The 18126-nt window shown below is 36.4% G+C and overlaps 1 protein-coding gene across 1 annotated transcript in view; it reads left to right on the plus strand.

The window, feature by feature from the left end:
• Positions 1-18126, plus strand: part of LOC141396911 (cytokine receptor-like) — a 113982-nt gene that overhangs the window by 77234 nt on the left and 18622 nt on the right. The window contains exon 4 of the mRNA XM_073972638.1: positions 2787-2929. Within this exon, the coding sequence (XP_073828739.1) occupies positions 2787-2929 (143 nt within the window). The remainder of the gene's footprint in view (positions 1-2786; positions 2930-18126) is intronic.

Here is an 18126-nt window from a genome sequence, read left to right on the forward strand (position 1 = left end):
TGCTCATGATATCGAATGAGCATTTTTCCAATCTGTTGGTATCCAATACCAGCGAAGACGAAGATGATACCACAAATGCAATTCCAAAAGATGGTATTGAATGTATAAATACAGCAACAGACCGACTGAAGAATAATAAGGCGATGGCCAACCAACCGAGCTGTTCAAAACCGGAGGCGACACGCTGATAAGGTATATGCATCAACTAGTTAGCACCATGAACCATGTGTATAAGATAAGACTGGGTGCACTAACTACAGAGGCATAAGTCTGCCCCCTATAGCTCATAAGATAGCGTCAGGGATATTGTGCAAACGACATGAGCACAGGCCTCTTCAATTTTTTTTTGACCACGGTTGTTGTAGTTTTTTTGAATCTGACCAATAACGGTGTCAATTTGAGCAAATGCGTGCTTAATTTTCAATATATCGACCAGAAACGTGCTCACTTCTTCTCGAAACCGTTGACACGTATCTCGTTGTCACATTGACAACGGCGTGCCCAATTGGAGCACAAAAGGTGTTGATACCTTTAAGAAAGTTGAATGATAATCCGCTAAAGTGGGTCTGGCGATAATCGGCGACAAGATCGAGTTGCAACTTGGACCAACTGTGGAAGTTGGTTCCTATAATTTTGAGGTAGTTAAAGACTTCGTCTACCTCGGGACAGCCATAAACACAACAAACAACATCAGCTGTGAAACATTTTACAAATTCTTGATACTACCCATGCTAATTTATGGTTCCGAAGCGTGGGTACTTGCGCAAGCAGATAACGTACGTTGACGTGTTTGAGAGAAAAATTATTCGAAATATAAAAAATACTTTTAATATTGAGGTCAAAAGTAGTTGTATACTTACATATACATCACTCATCACTCAAATTTTGACGTTTTAAATTATTTTCATAATAGAGTCTATGACGCAGTAAACAGTTTGAAACTAAAAAAATCGCAATAGAGATCTCTCTTATCGGTAACAAACACTACGTCATTCAAACTATTTGTTATGTAAAATTCAAAATATTTTTTACGCAATAAGAAAAATTAACTGATTTTTTTTCTTTTATGTACAGAAAATTATATTGTTTAATATAATCATTATTTATTTCAGCATTCAAAGAAATTTTTAATATTTAAGTGTATATTTTTGATCAGCATGAAACTTGAAATCGATTAAACCTTGTCCGTCTGTGGTAATCACTATATATTCCGATTTCGGAATTGAAGTTAACACAATGTCCGGTAACTTTCGTATTGAGTATCCGATTAGACTAACATTTTGCAAATCGTAAAATTTTGCACAAACATACATCAAATTCCTAGAGGGTCTACATCGAACAACATTTTCTGGTACCATTATCGCCAAACTTTAACATTTTTGCTTAAGTGCTGTTTAAGGGCTGCTCGAGGGATTAATGTTCAAAAATACCTACGAAATATTTCTCTCAAACGTTTATCAAGTCCCAAGAAGGCCTATATCGGACAATACCTTCCGGTACCTGCCTTACAAAAGTTCAAAACTTTGCTTAATTGTTAATAGTTAGACCATGTGATTCTGATTACAACGATATCATTTTTTCTTAGCTTAACACCCTTATAACTCTGATACTTTACCATGAACACCAATACATTTGAATTTCTTTCTTTGGATTTCCTTCCCCATAATTTTTTCCCATTCGATCGAAAAACCTTATATATGAAATTTTATGGCGATCGGTTAACGTTAACCCGTGCCAATCTAGCGATCTTTCTTTCCATATTAATTTGTATGAGTTAAAGGACGTTCGACACCTCCAAATAATAGTTTGCTATATCTGAAAAGCGAGTTTTGCAGGACAAGCTCTAAAAGTTTGGAAATTTCTTTGACCTTCAGTACTATGCTAAGTAAATATTTGTTTATAACGTCTGTTCGGATTGTCCGATCATTACCAAAATTTGACAGAATTTAAGTTAAAGGACGTTAAATATAAAAATGTAAAGAACTTGAAAACATGATAAGTCGACTTAGCATACTATTGTTTGGAGGCGTCGAATTATGGTCCTATCCATGAAAAAAACTTTACCAGTTCATTAATGTGTAAAAAATGATTTCTACAAACAATTTTGAAAATGGGACCGGATTTTGATATATGTAGCTATATACCCATAATCGGCAAAAAATATGCATATTAGAGCTATATCAAAATCCGGTCCAATTCTCAAATTTTTTGTAGAATCGATCGCCATAAAATTTCACATGTAAGGTTTTTGGATCAAGTGGAAAATTTGCGGGGTAGGAAATCCAAAAAAAAAAAAAAAACATTTTTTTTTTGTTTTTTTTGGTCACACTAATATACATATAGAGATAGATCTACGGCCATTACTTCTATGTGTTACAAGCTTTTGAGCCAAAACCAACTTTTACCCCCTGTTTTTGTAACTATTTTTTGTTCGTTCGTCTATATTCGTAATAATTTAGGCATCCATAGCTCAGCTCCTAGATGACATACGGACCTAATTTTTCGTAGACGCGTTCCATATATAGTTAAGAATTTCTCTTTTAAAAAGCAGAGCTCTACAATTTGACAATTCGTGTAAGAAGAATAAAAACAGGGGATAAGTAAGTACCTTCCCATTTTATGATATCGGGTATAATAAAACAGTTTCTGGGTTACAGAGTTTAAAATTTAAATAAAATTATTGTCCGAATTACCATATATATTTACCTACCGTATACCATCTGTATCCATGTTTTTTTTTTTTCAATTACATATTTCAATTCCAATTATTCATTATTTTCTTTTAGAAATGCTACCAAAACAATTATCCCTATTGATTGGATCGAATGCTACAATAACATGTCGTCTTTCCGAAGCCAACAGTTCCAACATTTGGTTCTACGAGACAAAGTCCAATAAAAAACTTATCCAGCCTTCTAAACAAATAAAGGTAATTGTAAAATTATATTTCATATTATCACCTGAAATGTCCAAAGACGTAACTAAAAAAATCGTTTAGTGATTGAATGTGATGCACAAAGCTAAAATAATGCCCCTACAATATTTCAAGCTACCACGTTTAAAAATAACGATCCTATTTATAAAATGGCACAAATTGGGCAATAGTATGTTTACATATAACCGGATTTAATAAACCCACTGGGCTTCAAATGTCAATTAAATTGCGTATACTTAAAAAAAATCCTCACAACCCGGAAAAAAGCTATAATATAAACAGGCTATAACATTGCAGATGTTGTTGCAATGAAGGATCCCAAAACCAGGCGTTTTCGCTGTTTTGATTCCATTACTTACACCCATTCCTCCATGAATGATGCTCGCCCTCATAAGATTGATCTTGCATAAAACTTTGTTTATGTTTTTTAAGTTATGTCTATGGGCATTTCAGGTGACAGTGTACAAAAATACTTTAATTTAGAAATAGTCCATATTTACATTAGGCAATTTTCCTTGCGGCAATTATCAGTTTGATGGAGAGAGGGGTGAGGCATATGGTAACCCTTTGCCTCCCAACACCCTCTCTCATCAACAAACTGACAATTGCCGCGTAATTCGGCAATAGTTACCCAGTAAAATGTTTGTAGCCAAAAAAGTAGTTGAATCATAATTGCAAGTGATTCCGGACTACATATTTTTACGTCATGATTTTTACAAGGGCATAGCAGCGAGATTGCACTCAGTGATGCCAGATTTGCCGATTTATCGGCATTTTGACGGTTTTTACACCAAAAAAGCAGAAATGCCGATTGGACGATTTTTACCCCTAAAACGCCGATTTTTAGTTATGGCAAGTTTTTCACATAAAATTTGCGTTTTGTGTGAATATTATGATTGGTAGCACTGATCTCTGAAAGACAACTATACATAAATCTATTACCTTATTATAGTATGTTTATATATAACCGAATTTAATAAAGCCACTGGGTTTTAAATGTCAATTCCATTGTGTATAAGTCAAAAAAATCTTCATAAAGAAGATTAACCCCAAAAAACCCTATGATATAAACAGGCTATTAATTAACCTCTTAAAACTATATTTGTATTATATATAATTGTTCCACAAACATCCCATAAGGGACAAGGGAGACTTCCCTCATATCATTGAGTGCACCCCGATTCATATTAGCTCAATGATATGGGACCTACTGTTTATCGCCGAGTCCGAACGGCGTGTCTACGACACCACTTGTAAAGAAGTTTTACAAGGCTGAAATACTCAGGAAATGTCGCCAACATTACTTTGTTTGTTACAACATTGTAGTTGATTTTTTTCTTGAATTTTGAACGGTTTAGTATCTATGGAGCAGAAGCCGAGAAAAGAGGATAAAAATCGAAATTGTTATGCTATTTTAACCATTAAGATCCGTTTCTACAGAGTTCGTATATTCTAGAAAGATGTTTATTGAGATCTGATGTACATTTTTGTAGTTGGTTGATTACTTCAAATTTGATCGGTTTTATAGCTGTATAACAAAACTTGAGACAAAATTTTAAAAGAAATTTGACCATGGCGATTTTGACCTTGCAGATGAAGTTTGATGGATTATATGAGTTCACAATTTTTGTTTCTTAAGACAAGAGCTACAAATTTGCCTCTGAGATAAATTCAAATTTCCTAACGGTTTGGAAGATATAGCCCTGACTAAATGACCCTTTTTGCATCAAAGCCTCAAACATTTGGGGGCTTATAACCGTAAAGTACTAAATGGTACTAAATTTGGTACAATTTGGATTCGGGTGAACGGATAGAGCTGGAATCCTGAAATTAAGAATTAAGAATACTGTTGGAGTGTAGGATTGATGTAGTTTTGAATGTTCGTAATTTTTGGTACGGGAAGTACTAACCCCCAGTTTATGTATTTCGAAACGAAAATGTGTGCGCATGAAACACACCCAAACTTTAGTTTTGGAAATATTATTGCCTTTGCTTTTGCTTCAAAACAAAAAACAAATTTGAAAAACACACACAAATTTGGTAGTTTTTCTTGCGCATTCATTTTCTTATCGACATACATGAACAGGCCCTAAGACTATGTTTATATTATAGCCTTATTGCAGGGTTAACTTTCTCAATGAGGATTTATTTGACGTATACACAAAGGAATTGACATTTGAAACCCAGCGGGTTTGTTAAATCCGGTTATATATAAACGTACTATAAGTGGTACTAAATTTGGTACATAAAATATAAAATGTAAAATATAAAATATCTATATATAAAGTAGAAAAAATGTTGTACGTTTGTTTGTTTGAAGTTTATGGACTCAAAAACCGCTGAACCGATCTTCCTGAAAATTTCTTAGTATACACTACCTGGCCTGAAAGTAACATAGACTATAAAAATTACTGAAATTCCGCGTTGATCCGGAGATATAGCATCAGATTCGGATGTACCTCCAAAAAAGTTGGATTTTTATGCAAATGTCTAGAGAATGGTAACAGATAATGTCTCCAAATAGAAATAAATTTGCCAAAATATATTGAAATAGGTTCAGATTTGGATATAGCTCCCATATATATTTTCGGCCGATTTCATGTATTTTATGCATTAAACACGCTAAGTATATCCAATTTCATTGAAATTTGTAATGTGTGACGGAATTGGGCATAGAAATAAATTATATTGAAATCGGTTCAGATTTGGATATATATTTTTGTCCGATTTCATGTATTCGATGCACCAAACACGCTATATATATCCGATTTTAATGAAAGTTGGAATGTGTGACGAAAATTGAACTACAAATAAATGTATCTAAATATATTTTACTTTATTCGGGGTAGCGTAGCGCACCGGGTTCAGCCAGTATGGTATAATTGTTCCACAAACATCCCAGAAGCGGCAAGTGAGGGTTGTGTTGTACTCAATAAGCCCACAAAAATATATGATGATCGGTACAGTCCTTCTCGACCTCGTTTTTTTTAAACATTGTTTCGTAGCTGTTCATTTGTCACAAACCTGTTTTGTTTTACGAATTGGTAATTGTTTTCTTTACTTAACATGTTATTTTTTATCTTATATAGTAATAATTTGAACTGAAATACAAGTTATTGTATTTGCCGATTTTTTGACGATTTGAAATACTATTTTGACGATTTTGGCTCCCGAAAATTGACGAAAATTGGCATCACTGGTTGCTGTCAATTGGGAGTAAAGAAGACTTTTTTAAGGAGTTACCCCTACTTATCACTTTCAAAAATTGGAAAAATGTCAAGTATTGACAAGAAATACAAAAAATTCGGACGGTACCCCTTACCCAGCTATGACTAAATACAAAATTTCAGTCGTTTCGGTGTGATAATGTGGCTAAAATCTGTTCTATGGGGAGCTATATCAAAACGTGGACTTATAGCGACAAAGGTTTAATTGCAGTTTAGTAAAAACTCTCCGATTTGTTTGAAATTTAGATATTGTTGCGCTGATCACGGGAATGTATAATTTTCTTGGGTTATTTGACCCGAAAATCCGAGTACAAAACCCGGGTTATACCAGGCTCTACTACCCCGCTACCGTTCTATGGGGGGTAGCCATTTCGGTGTGATAATGAGGCTAAAACCTTGAAAATACCGTAAATCTGGTGGAACCGTTCGAAATCAAGATAATTAATATAGAGCTATACAACTTAGTACAGAAGTTTCTATTACTCCTAGGATGTTTGATATTGAAAATTAGATATATCGGTCACGTTTTGATATACCGCCCATATCCCGATTTTCCTTATTTTGAAGGGTTTAGCCTCATTTTTAAATGTTGTAGCTGAATTTTCGCACCGAAATGGATGCAATTTGGTAATTGGTCTTCTTTGGAGCTGCAAAAACCATTTCCCAGAAATTTGTCAGTACAGACCCACGTTTTGATATAGCCTCCATAGAACGGTACCTCCCGATTTTCCTTATTTTGAAGGTTTTTCCATATTACCGTACAAAAATGGCTGGAATTCACTTAGTCTTCTTTGAGGTTACAAAACTTTCCCCCAAAAATATGCCAGCAACTCCCGATTTTCGGTGTTTTTAAGGTTTTAGCCACATTATCCTACAGAAATGAATAAAATTTATTGGGGATATATAACATTCCTGCAGAAAATATACACGTTTTGATAAAGCCGCTATAGAAAAGTGCCTCCCGATTTTCCGAATTTTGAAGGTTTTAGCCACAATCCTACCGAAATGACTGACATTTGGTATTTAGTATTCGATATGGATATGAAGATAATTGTGAGTATAGATGCACTCCCCCATAGAAGAGGTATTGCGAGTTCTCAATGAGGTACTACAATACCGCTCGATGTAAAGTCTTTGTAGTGACTGTAACTCGGTATTTCCGATTCTCAAACGGTGATTTCCGATTCTCAAACGGTGAATGTAGAGAATAATCGATATAGATTCATATTTCTGTATACACCCAATTTGAAGGTACCTCCAGATTTTACGTGTTTTTAAGGTTGTACACACAACGTCCAAATGGAATGACTGTAACTCAGTATTTCGGATTCTGAATGGATAGAAAACATCGATGTCTTTTTGGAGCTGCAAAAACCATTTCCCAGAAATTTGTCAGTACAGACCCACGTTTTGATATAGCCTCCATAGAACGGTACCTCCCGATTTTCCTTATTTTGAAGGTTTTTCCATATTACCGTACAAAAATGGCTGGAATTCACTTAGTCTTCTTTGAGGTTACAAAACTTTCCCCCAAAAATATGCCAGCAACTCCCGATTTTCGGTGTTTTTAAGGTTTTAGCCACATTATCCTACAGAAATGAATAAAATTTATTGGGGATATATAACATTCCTGCAGAAAATATACACGTTTTGATAAAGCCGCTATAGAAAAGTGCCTCCCGATTTTCCGAATTTTGAAGGTTTTAGCCACAATCCTACCGAAATGACTGACATTTGGTATTTAGTATTCGATATGGATATGAAGATAATTGTGAGTATAGATGCACTCCCCCATAGAAGAGGTATTGCGAGTTCTCAATGAGGTACTACAATACCGCTCGATGTAAAGTCTTTGTAGTGACTGTAACTCGGTATTTCCGATTCTCAAACGGTGATTTCCGATTCTCAAACGGTGAATGTAGAGAATAATCGATATAGATTCATATTTCTGTATACACCCAATTTGAAGGTACCTCCAGATTTTACGTGTTTTTAAGGTTGTACACACAACGTCCAAATGGAATGACTGTAACTCAGTATTTCGGATTCTGAATGGATAGAAAACATCGATGTCTTTTTGGTATTAAACCTTTTTTTAAAGAAAACGATATTCATCAGTTAGCATATTCCACTTCTTGTAGGAATAAGCCTGGACGTTGCGAAAGAGCTAAGTGCTTTCAAACAAGTAAAAAAGTATTAGTCGACTTTGCCGACAAAGATATCCCTCAGCCTGTGTGAATTGAAACGTTCATCTCGAATCGAATACCGGCAAAGCAACCAAAATCGTTTTCCCCAATAAATTTGTGTTAGGGTTTTTCAGATGTTTGGCCTAAGAGAAGATCGATGTGGACCATTTTCGAAGTTAAACTAAATTTGGACAAAATATTAGGAGATCCAAAGTTTGGACCAAATCATGGTACCATTTTAGTACAATTTTTTGCACCGGAAGGAGTTGTCCGATATGACCCTTCTTCGAACTTCGAACTAAGCTTAGACAAAATATTACGAAGGCCAAATTTTTGACCTGATCTGTTCGAGAGTTATCGTGCGCTTCAGTTGTTGCAAAAACAATCAAAGCGATTTGAGAGCAGGGCTTGAACTGCACTTTTCCCGAATTTTGTGTGTGAGGTACCCGAAAGAGTGGACCGATAGAGTCCATATTAGAACCTCGTCTATATCTGGTAGGAATTTTATGGCCAACTCGCTTGCTGCCTTCGTGAGTTATAGTGCGCACAATTTTAGCGAAAAGTTTTGAACTTTTGTGGGAGAGGTACCTGAAGGAAAGGACTGATATGGCTCATCTTCGAACTTATACTAAGTTTGGACAAGTTCGAGACTTATCGTGCACTCCAGCCGGCCAGACAGACAGACGGGCGGACATGACTAAATCGGCTCCAAATTGTCTGAAACGGATTTCGTCCAAACCATTATTTCGATGAGGTACATTTTGCCCGTATAAAGGTGCATATACCCTCGTTATCATAAATGCAGAGGGTATACACTCCACCACAAGTTGTATTGAAATAAAACTGAATAATTAGTTTCCTTTCGTTTATGAAGAAGACTAAATACCAAATTCCAGCAATTTCGCTAAAACAATGTGGCTAACTTTCAAAATGTCGAAATTCTAGAGGTACCGTTCTATGGGCGTTATATGAAGGCGTGGACCTGTAGAGTCAATTTCGGAGGGAAAGTTTTTTACCACCAACGAAGACTAAATACCGAATTTCAGCCATTTCGGTGCAATATTGAAGCCACTACCTTCAAAATACCGGAAATAGGGAGGTACCGTTCTATGGGGCCTATATGAAGGCGTGGGCCTATACCGACAAATAAGTATAAAAGAGACCCGGTCTATAAACCATGAGCTGTACGCGCCGACCGACACCGATATAGTAAAACGTATCGAGCTGCAACCATTGCTTTGGCTGGGCCATGTCAAGAGTATGAAAAGTCATGACAAAACTCCAATGGAAATACCAAGCTGAATATGATATCACAAAACATGGCATCCAAAATTGGAGAAGCATAGTAGTAGATCAATATAATATTGTTACGGAATTAGATTTAACTAATCTCCGTGTAGACGTTGTTTTATTCCCCGATACGATTTGTACCAAATAAAACAGGGTTCGTTTTAGATTACGTTTCTACAATGCTTTATTTACTTTATTACACTTATTCAGAACCGACTTAAATTACAAAGCACACAGCAAGTCTCTAGTTAGCACGCAGCTATTCTTTAACCGATCTGTTCAGTTCAACGCTTAAAACACAACTCAACTCGTCATTGCCAGTTCCCCTGCATTTATATCCCAAAGTCTCCCTGTTCGAGAAATATCTAGAGCATATGGCAACACCTCGAATCTGTACAACGAACACACAGACGCACATTCGCACTAAGCGAACAAACATACTCACATACATACATGGGGGATGATCAATGACGTAATTACAACAACAAATAAATGTAAGAAAAGAAGTGACAAACTAAACAATAATTACATGACTATGGCAAAACAAAATAAAAGCACATTAATGAAAGGTAAAGTAACATCCAGAATAATGAAGAGAGTTCTACATGGTAGTTGTTGCTGCTTAAATAAAGTAACTGCGTAATAAAAACTTTACGTTACAATTCAAATTTTTAAATTAACGGAAATTAAACTAAACTAACTTAAACCTATCAGTTACATTCGTAACATTGCCTCCCGCTTAAGCCTGTTCGTCCCGAATAGGCACAGTTCCCTCTCGGTGGTATGGGCATTGGTAACACTGCCTCCCGCTTAAGCCTGTTCCTCTTGACTAGACGTTCCGTAGTGGTGGCAACCGATTTAGATGTACCCTTTACTGCGTCAGCTTTGGTATTTTGCTCTTCTGGACGACGTTGCCTTCTCTCCAGGAATCGTGACGTTATACCTTCTTTCTTTGTGGTCACCTTCCTAAGTGCCACCTGGTCTTCATCAGACTTGTCCTTCCTTGCTGTACGGCCGCTTTCCCATGGACCTTTCCTCGACGTACATCTTCGCTTTTTCCTCCTCGTTGCGAGATTTTTCCACTTTCCTACGGGCCATTTGTCGGCGGCTTCCACCTTCAGCGTACGGACATCGACAGCAATCTCGCCGGATTCTGCCTTTGGGCGATGTTTGCTTTTCTCGTTGTAGCCCACATTTATCGGTATTTCCACATTGGACCAAGTCATCACACGGTGCTTTATGTCCAGGTTGATGTCGAAGGCAATCATGAAGTCCACGCCAAGTATAACTTCGTCCACAATATCGGCCACTATAAAATCGAAATTTACAGATTTTCTACCCATGCTCAGCCTTTGGTAGGCCTTTCCATGTACTGTTGTAGTCTCGCCTGTGGCCGTTCGCAATTTGACTCCATTTAACGGCAATACCTTCCCTTTTACCAAATCCGGTCTAATAATGGACTTTGTTGCACCGGTGTCCAATGTCAAGTTACGCAAAACACCATTGATGAAGCCTTTAACCGTTAGGTTGTGATTCTCCTGCTGGACTATGGCTATAGAAATTGTGGGACCATCGTTTTCATCCTCTGCCAGCAGCGCCTCGTGATTGACTGAATTCATTTTATTTGATTCACCTGATGTCTCTCTTTCCAGATTCTTGGCCACCGGTTGGTCGTCGCTTTTTGAAGGCGGTGAGGTGGATCTGGGCCTTGCTTGCCGCAATCTGCATTCTCGGGCCATGTGTCCAGTTTTCCGACAGTTATAACAAGTCTTTTTCGTTCTAGCAGCCCCTCGTTTCACACGCATTAGTGCATCTTTCAGCAGGTCGACAACGGTCTGGGAATTGTTGTCCTCAACTTCCAGCCTCCGCACGTTGTAAGCTTTAGGTTTCACCAGCATCTTCGCGGTTTCTTGGGCCAGGGCAAATGAAACGGTTTCTGCAAATGTTCCCATTGGTGCCGCATACGTCGCAAATTTTATCTCTGGATCACGAATACCACTTGCAAATGTCTCAATCTTTATGCGGTCCACCAATGGATGTGTCTCTCCTGGATATGCCAACTGCGCCAACCGCTCTATATCAGCCGCAAAGTCTTGTAGGGTCTCATTTGGCTTCTGGACTCTTCCTCTCAGTTCCATTCGGTAGATCTCTTGCTTGTGTTCACTACCGTACTTACGTTCAAGAGCAGCCATTATATCTCCATAGTTGTTCCTAGAAGCGGCGGGAATACTCTGTAATACGTCAGCAGCATCACCCTCAATGCCATAAGGAGTGATACCGCCTTTTCGTTGTCGTTCCAAGAATCTCTAGCAGCCACTGTCTCGAACTGTAATTTGAACACATTGAAAGAGGTAGAGCCGTCGAACACTGGAGGCTTAATTTTTAACGCGTTATGGATAGCTCTCACTGGGCCGCCTTTGATTTCCAGTTCCGACATTTTCTTCTCAAGGTTCACAAATTTCTCATCTTGAGCCAGAAATTTCTCGTCAACAGACAAAATCTTTTTATCCAACTCTTTAATTTGTACCTCCACGTTTTCTACTCTCTTTTCAATCACCATCGTGATGTTCTCGAGTTTCTCGTTAATAGTTCTAGAATTTGCCTCTAATTTCTCTTCCATGCCCTTAGCGATTTTTCTAGAGTTCTCTTCTAACTTTTCCTCTAATTTTCTGGAATATTCTTCACTCTTTCTGGAATTTTCTTCCATTTTAGCATCTAATTTCTCCATCATTTTACTGGAATTTTCTTCAACCATTCTACAATTTTCTGCTTTCATTTCGTCCATTTTAGCATCTAATTTCTCAAATTCATTTCAAATCGTCACCCCTGGCAGCTACCGATGAAACTTCCTCAACAGTGGATTCGCCCTTTGCCGGTAACTCGACTTCCTCCTTACCGTCGAACTCATATTCATCGATGTTCATTCCACGGCGCTCGAACTCTTCCAACAAGCGTTTTTGTAGTTCGGCCTTGTTGCCAGTAGAACACAACTCCAACTTACTTAGCTCCTTCTTCAAGTCTTCCACTCGTAGATCCTTAAACTTCATTGTAGGATGATCGTAATCTCACTTCCTGACACCAATTGTTACGGAATTAGATTTAACTAATCTCCGTGTAGACGTTGTTTTATTCCCCAGTACGATTTGTACCAAATAAAACAGGGTTCGTTTTAGATTACGTTTCTACAATGCTTTATTTACTTTATTACACTTATTCAGAACCGACTTAAATTACAAAGCACACAGCAAGTCTCTAGTTAGCACGCAGCTATTCTTTAACCGATCTGTTCAGTTCAACGCTTAAAACACAACTCAACTCGTCATTGCCAGTTCCCCTGCATTTATATCCCAAAGTCTCCCTGTTCGAGAAATATCTAGAGCATATGGCAACACCTCGAATCTGTACAACGAACACACAGACGCACATTCGCACTAAGCGAACAACCATACTCACATACATACATGGGGGATGATCAATGACGTAATTACAACAACAAATAAATGTAAGAAAAGAAGTGACAAACTAAACAATAATTACATGACTATGGCAAAACAAAATAAAAGCACATTAATGAAAGGTAAAGTAACATCCAGAATAATGAAGAGAGTTCTACATGGTAGTTGTTGCTGCTTAAATAAAGTAACTGCGTAATAAAAACTTTACGTTACAATTCAAATTTTTAAATTAACGGAAATTAAACTAAACTAACTTAAACCTATCAGTTACATTCGTAACAATATGTTAAAAAACATATAGATAATAAGCTTGCAAATCGCATGGAACCCCTTCCTTCAAATTTTGCTGGGATTATACCTTCCATATTATGGTGGAGGGTATAAAAAGGGCAATAACTAGCAATAACTAATAAGACTATAGATGGGTATCCTTTGGTCGAATCTACATCGACATATAAAATTTGCAAAAAAAATTGGCAATTTCCAAAATAAAAATGCAAATTATGATGATGATGCCTTCTTTTAAAGAAGGGAATTCGATCCGTCTGACAAGGCCAGATTATAAGCTGAAATAAACTCTATTTTAACTGAAAATAAAAACTATCATGAATAAAAATTCCGAGCGGAATTTATTCCGTTTCCCCAATTTTACAATTTTTTATTTCCATATTTATGTCCAGAAATGAAATATTTTTGTAGAATCGTCGAGAATATTCCATCACTAAGTGATTTTAGTAATGTTAAATTCGGAGGGAAATTTTCATGTTTGCCCTCAATGATGAATTCTACATAAAAATGTTGTTACTATTCGTTCATTGCGAATGACAATTGTCACTTAATTCGAATGTACTCGTAAATACCTTGGTACAACTTGAATTTTACCACACGTAACACTCAATCTAGTTTATATGTCACTTAAACATGATGTTTACAGTGTAGTGGCACAACAGAAGAAGATATTAGCGATAAATTCGTCTTATCAATCAAGAGTTTCATGAGAACCTACCGCTTAAAACCAAACACATCCATTTCATTTCGTTGCTTTTCCTAAAGAAAATGTCTTTGAAAGTTATGGGAATTTAAAATACTTGGTAAGAACATAAAATTTTGCTAACATTAGTTAGTATGTGTTCTCCGTTCTTGATCAATTTAAATGGTATCTTTTGCTACAACCATGGAATACATATGTAAGCATATTAAACTATAGCAAGGAACAATCAAAAGTAAGTGGTACCTACATAAACCAATTACGTATACGCGTGAGGTACACTTGCATTGAAAGTTCAGAATATCAGTTAAAACATACATTGATTATGTTGCATTTTCGTTGTTATGTTCTCGACTACATATCCATGACGCTCACTGTACGTATGCGCCTGATCATATATGTATGTACTTTTATGTATGTATATGCAAATACTGCAGCCAACCTTCACAGTTCCCATTAACTTGTTGTTGACACTGCATTGATATATTAGAATGAGCACAGTTAGTTATAACTCTTCTTAATGCATGTTGCAGAATGTGAATGCACCATCCACGACGCATTGTGGCCTTAAATACGGTCACTAACTGAGTGCCACGACTCAGCGACTCTGTGTGTTCATATCTTCTATTTTTTGTCATGTCATGGTCTACCGTCGCTTGAGTATTTTACGATTGTTTTGGGACAGTGTTGATTTGAGTGTAAGTTGTCGCGTATCTATATTTCCCAAGAATTCTAACTGCAAATTGTAGGGGGGGGGGGGGGGGGTGTAAATGCCACAAGAGGAGAATAAATGCAAAATACATTACGCCATTAGCTGGAAAATACCTTTTCGGAATCCTAAGCAGATAATCGGTATCTTTGCGATATCATTAAATTAATATTACTGATATCAGATTATTATCAAAGAATTGCGCTTTATTGTGCCGACATTACAATATTTGTTGAATTTTTTTACAGTGCAACAGGTTAGATTAAAAATAACAATTAAGAAAGTATTAGTCAGTTGTGTCGGCAGAGATATATGTACATACGGACCTAAAGAAAAGAAGTACATTCCTTTTGGGTAAATTTTTCAGGAAATATAGTCTTGCCCCCAACAGTGGTTCAGAAATCGATTTTCCTGGCCAAAACCGAGTTTTTTATCGTCACAGATTGTTAAATTGATATACATATGGGATTCGATAGTATATATATTGAAAGTAAGGAAACCAAAAAATTAAGTCAAAATATTGGAAGGTGCTGGCGTGGTGTACTCCTAAAGATGACAATTTTTCCCAATTTTGGAAAATACGTCATTTTTGAAAATTTCTGGAGAAAAAATAGCTATTCCTTAGAAACTATAACAGATTTTGTGTTCATTGTTTTTGTTTTTTAGGATTGTGCAGACCAAAAAAACTCATTTTTACAGTGTTTTATTTAACTTGCTTTGGTGTCCGTTTAGTTCAAATGTGGTAACTCATTTTTAACACAGTTGCAGTTGACCAATCGAATTAAAACTTTGCACACTTTTCAGATTTGGGTGAAAATACATGAATATGAAATTAAAATAATGATTGGTCCATTTTACAGTGTTTTAACGGTGTTTTTTTAACTTGCTTTTCAAATCTGGTAACTCACTTTCCACACAGTTGCAGTTGACCAATCGAACTAAAACTTTGCACACTTTTCAGATTTGGATGACAATACATGAATATGAAACCAAATCCAATATGGGTGCATTTTTTCCTATAGCCCCCATATAGCGGTACCACCCGATTTAGTTCAAATCTAGTGACTCATTTTAATGCAGTGGCAGTTGACCAATCGAACTGAAACTTTTCACACTTTTCAGATTTGGATGACAATACATGAATATGGGCCCATTTTATCTTCATTTTTGCCTGAATTAGCTGTCATTTGGCATTTCGAATGATACAGACATTTCCCCACCAAAAATTGTGAACATATGTCCAGGTTTTGGTATAGCCCCCTTATAGCGATTTCAAGTATTATGAGGATTTTATCTTCATTTTTAGGCTGAATTGGCTGTAACTTGGCAATGGGACCCCACATTGGTACAGAAACTTCCTCACTAAATATTATGAACATAGGTACAGGTTTTGGTATAGCCTCCCATATAGCGGTACCACCTGATTTCAAGTGTTTTAAGGATTTTATCTTCGTTTTTAACCCGAATAGGCTGTAATTTGGGGTTCCCAGTGTTACTGAAACTTCCCCACAAAAAATTGTGGACATAGGTCCAGGTTTTGGTATAGCCCCCATATAGCAGTACGGCCCGATTTCAAGTGTTTTAAGGATTTTATCTTCATTTTTAGACATAATTGGCTGTAATTTGGCATTTGGAGTTCCCAATGGTACAGAAACTTCTCCACCAATTGTTGACATAAGTCCAGTTTTGGTATAGCCCCCATATAGTGTTACCACCCGATTTCAAGTGTTTTAAGGATTTTATCTTCATTTTTAGCAAGAATTGGCTGTAACTTGGCATTTGGAGTTCCCAATGGTACAGAAACTTCCTCACTAAAAATGATGGACATAGGTACAGGTTTTGGTATAGTCCTCATATGTATAGTGGTACCACCCGATTTCAAGTGTTTTAAGGATTTTATCTTCACTTTTAACCCGAATAGGCTGTAATTTGGCATTTGGGGTTCCCAATGGTACTGAACCTCCCCCACCAAAAATTGTGGACATAGGTCCAGGTTTTGGCATAGCCCACATATCTATAGTGGTACCACCCGATTTCAAGTGTTTTAAGGATTTTATCTTCATTTTTAGAGAGAATTGGCTGTAAGTTGGCATTTGGAGTTCTCAATGGTACCACCAAAAATTATGGACATAAGTCCAGGTTTTGGTATAACCTTTATATAACGGTACTACACGATTTCAGGCATTTTAAAGTTTTTGTCTAAATTTTCGGCCTAATAATAATTTTGTTCTCAGTGGTCAAAAAAATGTATTTACTAAAAAGTTAAAAATAAAAAATAATTTAAAAAAATTAAGTTTCAGTATTTTATTTAGAAATGCACTTAAAACTAGAAAATAATTTGTCGCTTAGCCTCAATAAATATATTCTTTCTCATGATGGAATCTCTCAAATAAAAACGCTTGCATTTAAATTATAAATGGTGGCAACATTAAACGGCAAGCGTTTTATTTGAGAGATTCCATCATGACAAAGAATATATTTATTGAGGCTAAAGGTAAGGTCACATTAGGCAAATATTTGTTCCAGCGACCGGCATTGTGCGCTTACTGAGATCAAGTGAGTGTTAATAATACATTGAATTTATGCTAACTTGCTCTCAGTAAGCGCACACTGCCGGTCGCTGGAGCAAATATTTGCCTAATGTTACTCAACCTTAAGCGACAAATTATTTTCAAGTTTTAAGTGCATTTCTAAAGAAAACACTGAAACTTACTTTTTTTAAAATATTTTTTATTCATTTTTATACCCTCCACCATACCTACGTAAAATAATTATATGTGCAAACTAATATTGTGATATTTATCATCGAAAACAAAATATATTTCCAATATTATTTTTACATTGTAGTTAGTGCTTACGATTGCTTTTAAAATATAAAAGAAAATTGCGTTCTTATTAATTTCATATTAGAGAAAATTAAATTATAAAAAATTTGTCATAGAAAATAATTATATGTGCATAACGAAAATTTTTAAAAAATTCATAATTATGAACAAAATTGTTGTACTTTTAACGTGATATTGTACTGTCCTTGTTGATTAGGACTTGTTGTAGCCTTCGTCCCATAGAACCGACTAGGTTTCTTAAGGTGCTAGTGGTGATATACTCCCATTCCGCTAATAACGCACATTTCAATTATTTCAGCGTCGTGCACTCCTTTGACTTCGCGAAAACTTTGGCGGATAGTATGCCCCGAAGGTCTTCAATGGGTTTGTGGCCATGAGTTATAGCTGGCCACTCCAATAACCGTACATTTCGTGCCTTTAAAAACTCCTTTGTAGGTCCAACAGGGTGATTCGGGGCAATATCCTGCTGGAAAGTCCAATTTTATCCGTA

Source organism: Musca autumnalis, unplaced genomic scaffold (genome assembly GCF_047663935.1).
Source record: "Musca autumnalis isolate F117 unplaced genomic scaffold, ASM4766393v1 scaffold_3, whole genome shotgun sequence".
Lineage (NCBI taxonomy): Eukaryota > Metazoa > Arthropoda > Insecta > Diptera > Muscidae > Musca > Musca autumnalis.